Source organism: Pollicipes pollicipes, unplaced genomic scaffold (genome assembly GCF_011947565.3).
Source record: "Pollicipes pollicipes isolate AB1234 unplaced genomic scaffold, Ppol_2.1 Scaffold_3447;HRSCAF=4054_pilon_pilon_pilon, whole genome shotgun sequence".
NCBI lineage: Eukaryota > Metazoa > Arthropoda > Thecostraca > Pollicipedomorpha > Pollicipedidae > Pollicipes > Pollicipes pollicipes.
The window spans coordinates 13736452-13747479 of NW_023596297.1; the positions used below are offsets into that span (position 1 = coordinate 13736452).

General features: G+C 49.9%; 1 protein-coding gene across 1 annotated transcript in view; it reads left to right on the forward strand.

The window, feature by feature from the left end:
- The first annotated feature begins 361 nt into the window (after positions 1 to 361).
- LOC119092161 (putative aldehyde oxidase 4) overlaps positions 362 to 11028 on the forward strand; it is a 14868-nt gene continuing 4201 nt past the window's right edge. The window contains exons 1-8 of the mRNA XM_037215136.1: positions 362 to 502; positions 5806 to 5882; positions 7052 to 7293; positions 7583 to 7701; positions 8366 to 8525; positions 9043 to 9243; positions 10566 to 10575; positions 10724 to 11015. Coding sequence (XP_037071031.1) covers positions 5819 to 5882; positions 7052 to 7293; positions 7583 to 7701; positions 8366 to 8525; positions 9043 to 9243; positions 10566 to 10575; positions 10724 to 11015 — 1088 coding nt within the window. The 5' untranslated portion in view covers positions 362 to 502; positions 5806 to 5818. The remainder of the gene's footprint in view (positions 503 to 5805; positions 5883 to 7051; positions 7294 to 7582; positions 7702 to 8365; positions 8526 to 9042; positions 9244 to 10565; positions 10576 to 10723; positions 11016 to 11028) is intronic.

Below are 11028 nucleotides of genomic sequence, written 5' to 3' on the forward strand. Positions count from 1 at the left end.
AAATATCCATTCCGCAATTCGCATCGTCCATGTCTCTTACTTGCAGAACTTTCCGGCCAGCAAGTGCCAAAAGCCCAAACAGGGAGAGCAGGATCCCATCCCGGTATCCCATCAACGTGGATCCCTATGGGATCCTGGATTCGCCCTCAAGATCCGGGCACGCGTCAGCCTCCGCCCACCACCGCAGTGAATCGTGCGGATGCAACCGCAGCGATCCGTGCTCTCCACCCCGTCGACGGTGGCGCCACCGCCGCTTTCAGCGCGTCGGAACGGCCGCCTCTGCAGCCGCCGGCGGCGCCACCGGCGGCTGCAGCGGTGCCGAGGCCGCGGCCCTGGAGACGGGCCCACTCGGGGCAAGGTGCGTGTCGCGCCCGTCAGTGCAGCGCCACAGGTAGAGCGCGGCGGACCGTCGTGCGGAGTGACGCACACGTTCGCGGCGGCACCAGCGGACCGGGCGAGCTCTCGGGCGCAGCGGGTAACGACTGTCGAGAAACTTTGCCAGGTGAGAGGTTGAAGTCATTTGTCACCCAGCTCCAGGAGAGCGAGATTTCTCCGTTAGAGAGAGAGCAAGTCGCGGATGAATTACGTAACGTTCAAGCTTGCGAAACGTTATTCACCAATTTCTGAGTGTATGTCTGTCTGTCTGCGCACACTTGTTTGGCAAGACTCACGGCGCAGGCGGCTGTATGGATTGCCGTGAAATTTGCACGAACCACGGGCTCAGTCTTCGTGGTGGTCCACGAGAAAAATACCGCCCGCACAATGCTGGTGTTAAATGCAGTGCGTGCGAGAGGGTGATACGTTTTGGCATCCAGCAGGTAGACCCCTTTCGCAAACGTTGGAAAAACAGGCTGCGCAAAGGCCAAGAAGTTGAAAGCATTTTTAGCACATAGTGGGTTTCTGACAGGATTGTAGGCATTATAATCAGAGAAAATTATGATCAGCTTCATGTCATTTGTAATATTTTAGAGAAAAATGAAATACGATCTGTCGCCGTCAAGCCATCTACCGGCTGTAAGCTTTTTCCCTTTTTCTCCAGACACATTTTTAAAGGCATACTCACCCTTGCTTCAGCACTAATAGTTACTGCAGTTCGTGAGATTCACTAATAGTCACTGCAGTTCGTGAGATTCACTAATAGTCACTGCAGTTCGTGATATTACATGTCACGATATCATATTTAAGTCAAACATTTGTCGAATATATGTCATAAGAAGACCAATACATTGGAGCCAGTCCGAGCGATGAGAACAGAATAACTGAAACCTTACACTCTGTTCTAGATGACTCGCACTACATGTTCAGATTACAGTGGAGACAAAACCGCAAACATGTTTTGCCCAACAAATGAAACCAGAGACCAAGGATTTATCATTGTGCCTGGGGTTGGGTTTAAATTTCTGTCATGGAAAGATTCATTAGTTTTAAACTCGGTACGATTTCAGTTAGTTGAAAGAAACTCGACCTGAAAGGCAGCGTATGATTCGGATTTATTAGTTTAGAGTATTGGCATGCCATTGCAAGGCATGCTCATCCAATTGCGTGTCAAGTCTACGTACCCGGGCGTCTCCAAAAGTCCATTGAGCGGACACCTGACTAGTCTGTTGCTCTCCCCTTCGCACGACTTTCAGTCCATAAAGCCTGCATGCTATTTTATGCGCCACGTTTTCTTTAAAGTAAATTATCAGATAAACCTCAATTAAGGGTATGTCAGCGCTGACAATCGCGCAGGTAAAGCGGATTTTTAAAAGCTGAACCCGCAAGGTTTTGTTTCAAGGTGAGCTCGCTGACCCAAACCACTCTGATAGGCGCTTTAGCCCTGCTGCTTATTCCGTTTACCCGTCGAACTGCCGTTCCGTTGACATATGACAGGCGCATATACACTAGCTGGTTATGTTTGGATCTCTGGGTGTTTTTCTGTTTGTAATAGGCAGCCTTGTGTTTGGGGGAAGGGGGGGAGGGGGGACTGTAGTCCTAAGAATGATTGAGGTCGCAAGCTCATTGTTCAATTTTGCTGTTTCAGGTGTGTAAGATGTGGCGTTTGGCATCCGGTTGATCATATTAGGCATGGCTGACCGGGTGTCAAGCGAGGAAAATACGTGTACATGCAAACAAATTCAAGTTACCAGGCATCACGCATTACGCATCAACTATGCATGTCATTGATTCCAATTAAACAGGCATCACGAATCACGCGTCAGGCATCACTCATACGTGTAAACGATTTCAAGTCACCACGCATCACATATCAAGGCACCCGTCACGCTTGCACGGTGGCCATATGAGCCGTGTGCGTTAAGATTTGGTCGCCGACTTTTCATAAAGGTGGATTCACGTATTTCCCTGTCTGATAGTCTTGTGCTCTGTGGATGGTTTTGAGCTCTAAGTGAGGTAAAGGGTCCATACCTACCCAGATTTCAGCCTGAACTTGTTCTGCCAAAAAAGGTCACCGAAAAGGGTATTTCCTTTTTTCGTTTAAGCGTCTCGCAGGTGTTCATTATATCTCAAACGAAAAGGGCGCATGTAATCCCCGACATAGACTATATCTCTCTCATGTGGTTCGCACAGTTTACACTGAATGTCGTTAACCATATTTTTTGTGTGTAAACCCTCTGAAACACAGATTTGCACAAACAGCATCTTTTGCCACCCTATAGGGAATATATGTGTTAAGAATGCGTCGTCTGAAAGGACGTGTCTCCGCCTCCTACGCTCTTCCACGCGCTCTATATTTGTTTCACCTCTTCCAGCATTCTACCCAAAAGTCGGGGAGAACATCCATTGCCACCCTCCCGCTTAAGCTTCGAGACAGAAGGTTTCACCAGACACTTTTTAGCTTATTGTCAATCTCCCAGGCTATCCGTACGCACAGTTTTTATTTTCTAACAATATGTTTGAATTTCTAAAGCAAGTGCTCATCTCTGCAAGGTGGTGTTAAGAATTCTCCGTCCGAAAGGACGTGTTCCCGCCTCCTACCACTTATCCTCCACAGACTGTAGATTTGTTTAGCTCTTCCATAAAAATATGATTGGCAGAGGCGGAGCGCATGGGTCGTCCATTGCCACAGACTCTAAATTTGTGTAGCACTTTACCTAAAAGACGCGGAGAACATAAATTGTCCAACAGCAAAGTCCATATTCCGTTTTCTACTCTTTCCTTCATTTTCACTACTTGAGTTGTTAAGTCCTATGGAACATATTACGTACCACATTGTGCTGAGTGGAAGTTGGATGCGCAGATTCGCGGAGTAGAATTATTCTAGAGTTAATTAGCTTGATAAAAAGCCTCATTTCCAACGTTGCGTGGTTGTTCCTCCTTTCCACCATCACTGGTGTATCAAAATATGGGACCCTTTCCGTCCCCTGTATGTTCCATTGCAAAGGCTTACTTTGGATGCTGGTTGTTCATGAACCTTAAAAATTTATCAAGGGCACTCTGTCTGTTTGTCCATACTCCACCATAATAATCGATGCCCCTAGCTGAGAAGTCGGTTTTAGTGGGCGGACAGATAGCGCCTTAGTTTTAAATTGGTTAAAAAATATGATCGGCAGAGGCGGAGCGCATGGGTCCTCCATTACCACACGCAATGTCGTCATCTCCGAACGAGAAAATATAATTCCGGAGACAATGTCCTAAAAGACCGCAGATGTCCCCTTTCGATAGACCGAAAACATAAATGTCATGGAAATCTACGTCCACGTGTTTTCACTGCATCGATAGCGTCATTGACTGGTATATTGCGATACGAACTGAGGAAAATGCTGCCCTCTGGCAACCCTGCTGCCTGTGAATGATTTTTCAAAAGTATCTGGTGTCCCTCAGACAATTGGGAAAAACCTCAAGAGTTGATTAAGTATTCTTCCTAAAAAGTCGCGAAGTTTCTGCGGTAGGACCACCGCACGCATGTATGACAGGTCTAAGGGGCACTGCAGATTTGTGATCCTTAGGCAGGCAGTTTGTGATCCACATGGTGGCTTGCTTCGTCATTGATTGAATTCAAAAGCATTTGTAGCTGGAGTGGTGATAAACTGTGGGTCCCCATTCGCAGGAGACATCAAGCTGGGTGCAGAAATCGATACATTAAATACTCCCAACATGTGAAAAACTTTACATGGACAATTATTACATGGGTTTCACATGTGTGCGTGTTCACACGTCTGTCTGTCTGTCTCTCTGTCTGTCTGTCTGTCTGTCTGTCTTTCAGTCAGTCAGTCAGCCTGTCTGTCTGTCTGTCTGTCTGTTTTTCTGTCTGTCCGTCTGTCTGTCTCCTGTGCTCATTGCTTAGCCGGTCGTAAAGCGCGGACAGCCGCATGGTTCGCCGTGAAATCTGCATATACGGCAGATTTAACCTTGGTGACGATCCATGACATAAATTCACGGCTGTCCGGTACCGGTGTCAAGCCAGGTGCCCCGTGCACGAGGACGGAATATGTTTCGGCATTAGCAGGAAGACGATTCACGTAGGGGCAGCAGCGAGCAGTTGGCAGGGGCCAAGCTGCCGAAAACTTACCGTACTCCTCGAGCAATAATAAACGTACCGTCGACGATACGCGTACGGATATTGGCTATAAGGGCTTTCTGCTCCTGCTTTTTCGGCGTTACGAGTTCAGAGCTCTTATGCTAAGTTATTGACCTTCATTACAGCAGGAGGTACAGGCAAAACGACTTCACGGAGCAGCCATAGGTTGTAGTGTTGTTGAAAACTGCCAATATAACTAATGTTTGCCCTATAGCGCCATTTAATCAGTACCTTCTGGTATGCTGAGGGCCGATAACTCCGCATAACTCTGGACTCATAACATTGTGAACAGATGCAGGAAATGCAAGCAAAGACAATCTCATGGAGACACGATGTGCGTCATTGCGTGGCGAACGAGTCCTTTGAGGCATGAGGCGGTGCTGTACGGACGCCAGCGACGCTAGGCTCTTTCGCAAGTAAAGCAAGCGGAAGCCACAACTGTGTGACATCTATTCCATGTCCTGAGTGTGTGAAACAGCGTTGCACGGGCTAGATGTCTGATTGACTCGCTTATGGGTCACGATCTATGATCATTTATGGTCCATTCACAGCTCTAGTTTGCACGACTCTCGCGGTACATTAAGATCTGGGTCATCCTGGGCCAACGTTGTGGTGTGTTATACCACAGGATGCGCGTAGGTCAACCCACGTAACACGGATTTACGACGTGACTTACAATGTTTACGACGTGACTTACAATGACAGCCTAATTTCCGGCGTCGGAAATACGGAAATACAAGGCCAACGCACACTTCTCTTTTCCTCCACACCGTCAACAAAAGTGCAATATTGTGAACGGCTTCCCGGTACGTAACATAAGGCTTCTGCTTGTACGAACGGAGGGGCTTCACGAGGGCACCGCTCGCACCGCAAACGCTGGGCCACTCTGGCGTCGGGAACTCACGCAGGCCGTCAAGGCTACACTGCCGACGCATGCTGGTTGCGATGGTGGTCCGTCCTTGAATGGCAATTCATGGGCTCTGGCTGGGCCGGCAGTGAGTTCAAGGTCCCAAGCTCGGAATTACGTCACGGCTTGCAGGGAGTTAGAAGGTGGCGTTGGATATGCAGCCTGCAGCGACAAGGCTACATATCATTGAGTATTGCAGACGATGCAGACACATAGCGCATGCGGTGACTACGTTCTTACCAGTCGTCACATTCAGTGATAACCCGTTGCAATAAGCATTCAATAGACTAAAAGAAATGAGAAAAACATGTTCAGCACACGTGCACATCTTTAAGAAATGTATTCTAACTACATGAATACCGATTGCCTTTCTTCGCAGCACTGTCGTCACCATGCCGGCATCAGCAGGCGATGGGACGGCGCTGATTTTCTCCGTCAACAATCAGCCTCAGCAAGGTGAGCTCCAACGTTGCTGCGCACGCGCTTCAGTCCGCTATGCGGGCCGCTCTCTGCATAGTGCGAGTCATGGAGAGATCGTGGAGTCAGGCCTTTCCGGTATAGCTGGGTCATGATGACGTTGAGTAACTTCCACGCGACGTTCGCCTCCATTTTGTAGCGTGTCTAGAGACGCCTCTGAGTGGTTTGACTATGACTTGGCATTTTTGTCGGTGCGCCCAACGTGCAGAGGTGGAGAGAGAGAGGGGCTAGGCAGAGCGAGAGAAGAAAGGACAGAGGAAGAGGGGGGAGAGAGTCCGTCGCTGTTGTTCATGGTGCATGATTGGGTGCACCTTGCTCGCCTGAGTCAAGACCAGTAATGCAACAATGCCAAGTCATGGTTTGACCATGACTTGACATTTTGTCAGTGCGCCCAACGTGCAGCGGCGGAGAGGGGGGGGGGGGGGGGCTAGGGTGAACGATAGAGGAAAGGTTAGTAAAAGAGAGAAGGGGAGTTGGCCGCTGTTGCTCATGATGCATGATTGGGTACGCACTGCTGGCCTGAGTCAAGACCTGGCGCATAACTAAAGGCTCAGCGAACGGGGCAGGCGGGCGGTGCGTCTCGGTGAGCTTCCTATAAGATCCTGGCACATCGTTCTGTCCATCCTGGTTGCTTCGTTCTTTCTTTCCACACGGCTGCGCTAGAGCGGTCATTCTCTCAGGCTCCATTCCGCGCAAGTCGCGCGCCTGCGAAAGTCAGCTTCACGCCTCAACCCAACTGTGGGAAATGGAACGCCGGCGCTGCCTCCTCAGGACGTACGTTCTGTATTGCCGAAAAAAATATTCGCTGCTGATGTGTACTCACTTCTGTGTGGCATAACGATGCCTTAAAGACAGCCTAGCACAGAATACACATGGATATTACATACATGCATGGGCTACGACGAACAGAGTGCGATAAAAACATCGTTGAAGATGGTAACTGTTCAGCCAAAACATCAGCATAATATGTATGAGCCATAATCGCGTTATTGTTTTTTAAACCTTTGGGACGGCGAGAACACCTGAGGCTTCTACCTGAAATGCTAAGCTAGCGTCTTTTGCGGAAATAATGGAAGCGCTGTTACCAGAGCGTAGACTTTTATGGCACCTGAGTTTTGCCCACAACTAAGTGTCCTATTCGGTTCCAGTTCTAAAACGATCAGCCAATGATGGCGGCGTCACCAGTGACGTCACGTCCACTACGACGCTGGCCGACTACTTACGCCTGCACCAGCAGCTGCCGGGCACCAAGACCATGTGTCGCGAGGGCATGTGCGGAGCCTGTGTCGTCACCGTGACGTCACAGAACCCGGCCACGGGTCAGATGGAGAGTCGTGCCGTTAACTCCTGCATGGTGCCCATCAAGGCCTGCCAGGACTGGCAAATAGAGGTGGGTGCCTACAGCTACGGCATAGATAGCACGCCGCTTACGTTTTACACTCATTTCCAGCTTTTTCGTATCGAATGCTTGGCCGGGGGGAAGTCAAGAAGAAACGCCTCGGCCGTAGCGTGCAGACAGCTATTTGAGTTAAGAACGTCTCCAGGAACACCTGCCCATTGAGGTATACATGCGTCTATCTTGAAATAGACACGGCGATGTTTCCGATTTAGGTCAGCTGAATTGTCGTGAACCTTCGGACGAAGATGATTCTAACCCCGCTATGCTTGGGCACCGGCAGACGGTGGAGGGGATTGGCAATAGGAGGGACGGCTACCACCCGGTGCAGGCTCGCCTAGCGCACATGAACGGCACCCAGTGCGGCTACTGCAGTCCCGGCATGGTCATGTCCATGTACAGGTTCGTATTGCAGCTGGGCATCGATATGGTTGTTCCCGTAAAAGAGGTTACATATGAGCAACTTATCTATACGTTCAAACGGCCACTATAGGCACGGCGTAGCTTTGAATCCTGTGCAGTACGTAAATATTGATATGCTGCAGCCAATATCTAAAGTGACTGAAACGCAAGTATATTTGTCAGGGTTGATTTGGATTCGATTTTCTTCGTCATGAAATCCAAAATTATATGTTGAAATTCAACACCATTACCTGAAGAGAAATAAGCAGGAGAGGAGACGTGAAGCTGGTTATAATACACCGGTTAGTTATTTTAAGTCAAGTTTTAAATGTTAAGTAAGTTTTTAAAGATTTGTATTGAGTAAAGTAATAAGTTTCGTCATAACAGATCAGCGGCGCATCTCACAAAAGAGAGCGAACCGAAAAAGAACTCACGACGATAAACAGCAATCGAAAACCCCCTACGGTCACGTTATAACGACTCCATGTCCACCACGCACCACTAACGAGCGAAAATGCAAGCGGTTCAAGCTCACCGACCTGTCTCAAATACAGAAATGGCTCCCAAACGTCCCACTGATCCCCTTCACCGACAACCAGAGCCGTCGCGCGGTGTGGACGGCCGCGTGTGCGCTGCGTGACGCAGGGCTTTATGTGCCAACCAGCCTGCTGAAGTCGAACGGGAAGGTGTCGCCGGAGGAGGTGGAGCAGGCCATGGACGGCAACCTCTGCCGCTGCACCGGCTACAGGCCCATCCTGGACGCCTTCAAGACCTTCGACAAGGACGCCGACGACAAGACCAAACGCCTTGTCGCGGACATCGAGGTAAGCACAGCGCGTCCTGCGGGAAGGAAATGTTCCGCGCTCGCTGTGTGCTTAGCCATGCTTGTTGATTTTGCCACGTTTGTTATCCAGGGAGGTGGCTGTAGCTGCCAGCAAGCTGGAAAAGCGGATTTCGTCAAGATGTTTTCGCTATTTGTATGAAAAATATTTTACAACACTATATATATATATATATATATATATATATATATATATATATGTAGGGTACGTAGTTTATCATTTGGTTGTTTACAATGACATATAGCTTCTGAAATTTATTCACAGTCGAACAACCAACGGTTTTTGTACGTGTGCCACTAGGCGAATAATGTTATCAACTAAGCATGCAACGAATGATACCATTGTCGAGTGGGTGACAAAAATAGCTGAATCTCTCCCAATTACCATACAGCTGACTCGTCTAACTGATTGACCTTACCCTACCGGCTGTCGCTGACCTTTTCACCTACCCCTGTGGATCGCGGCCCTGACCGACCCCTCTGACCCCGGCTGACCGCAGGAGACAGCCGGCTGTCATGGCCGCTCTGGCGGCTCTTGTCAGCCGACCGTGGCCTGCGCCGGCTGCCCCCGTGCGGCCGCCCTGACTTCGGCCAAGGACGACTGGCGCCTGCCCACCACCCTGCAGCAGGCTCTGAGTGACCTCTCCAACATGACGGTGGGCGACAAGAGCGTGCGCCTCGTGGCTGGCAACACCTCCATGGTGAGGAGCTCCCTCCCGTGGCCGGCAAATGGGGTCATCATGCTTTCCTTCGCTGGGCCTTCGCAGGTTCAGCGCCTTAGCGCGTGTGTGGTGTGGGGTGTGGTGCTCGGTAACTGTCATCGCTTATCAAACGGCTCGCTCTCCAATATCGAGTTACATGATAACGCGTGCGTTCGGTCTTGAGTCTTCGGTACACACACGGGCGATATGCCCTGATTCTCTAACTTGACGCGTAATGGCCGCGATATCCGTCGGTATGGATTCAGCTCTTATTCTGCATACCTATTATTTTGATTAGTTCTGGAGATTGTGTGCATCCAAGTGAAAGATCACTTCATTAAAATGGGATAAAATTTGGACTGACTTTTGGAACTACACACCACGATCAGCCGGGAGCACTCTGTTGGAGGCCTAGTGTTAATATTGTCCCGCGTATTGCATTCAACACGAAACGCTATACATGAAAAAAAAATATTACGTTCAGAGGCATCATTGACGTTATTTGTTTTGATTTAGATCTCGTTTTAGAGCTTGTTTGGCCTGTACAGACAGCTGCAAAACCATGAGATTAAGAAGAGAGGTCAGTTTGGTGACCCCCGTGGTCTGGAGGAAAGCTGCCGGGTCCTTTTTCAGCGACACGTGGAATGAGCCTTAAAGTGAACGCGTTACACGCTGCATCTGTCATTAAAGGCTAGTTGGCAACTGGCCAACGAGGCTTAACTCGGGCCAGGGTTTCCCTGCGTTTTGTGTTGCGTGGTATATAAAACCCTATGTACTCTTGTTTGGCGAAATGGTGAATCCCAAATTGCTCGCTGCACTGGGTGGCACGACTTTTCGCAACAAATTCGCAATAAAGCTCGGGTTTCGCAATAATTTTTGCTCGGCAAGTATGATGGGGCCAAAGCCCCGCATGCAAGCCAGTTGTAAAAATCCTTATAGCGAAGAGTGTGGGGCCACACTGCAGCCACCCTTCATTGAGGAGAACCTGGGACTTACAGCCTCAGGAAGCGCTGCTGTACGAAAACCTGGGATGTCGTTGTCTGGGCTGAACTGGAGGCCGACGCCAGACCATGTCTGAGTCAAGTCAATAGAGTACGGAGGATACTTTGGCTTGGCTAGAGCTTTTCCGGCAAGCCATGACGCCTTCAGAGCTATGGGATTCAGGAAAGGTGTGCGTGGTTGGGCAATACTACGGCCATCTTGAAAATGTATGCTACCAAACCTTGTCCTTGTCCAAACCTTGCTTCGGGGCTTGTGCGTGTGTTCAGATCGGGGTCGTGGCCAGGGAAGACACGAGACTGACTCTTGACTGATGGCCGCAGCACGCTTCTGGTGAGACGGGCCGTTACAGGGGTTCACTGCGTGGTGGTGAGTGGGAAGACAGTGTGGGGGACTTGGGACACATAACCTTGTTCAGTGTCCATCTCGCTAACTAGCGGTGCTTCCTGAAGTGATGTAACACCGCTGCCGTGTCCCCTAGGCGTTCTCGACAAGTACGACGCCCCGTCTGACGGCTACATCTCTCTGCTGAAAATCCCCGAACTCCGCGCCATCAAGCGGCCGGCGAACGGCAGCAACTGCCGAATTATCCACGACGCTCCCCGAGCCGTGTTCGGCGCGGCCGTCACCCTCTCTGAGCTGATCGAAGAACTAAAGCTGTTGAGTAAGACCGCCGGGTACCGCCACTGTGCCGAGATGGTCAAGCATCTCCAGCTGGTGGCCAACACTCCGGTGAGGAACGCCGGCACCTGGGCCGGCAACCTGATGATCAAGTACCAGCACAGG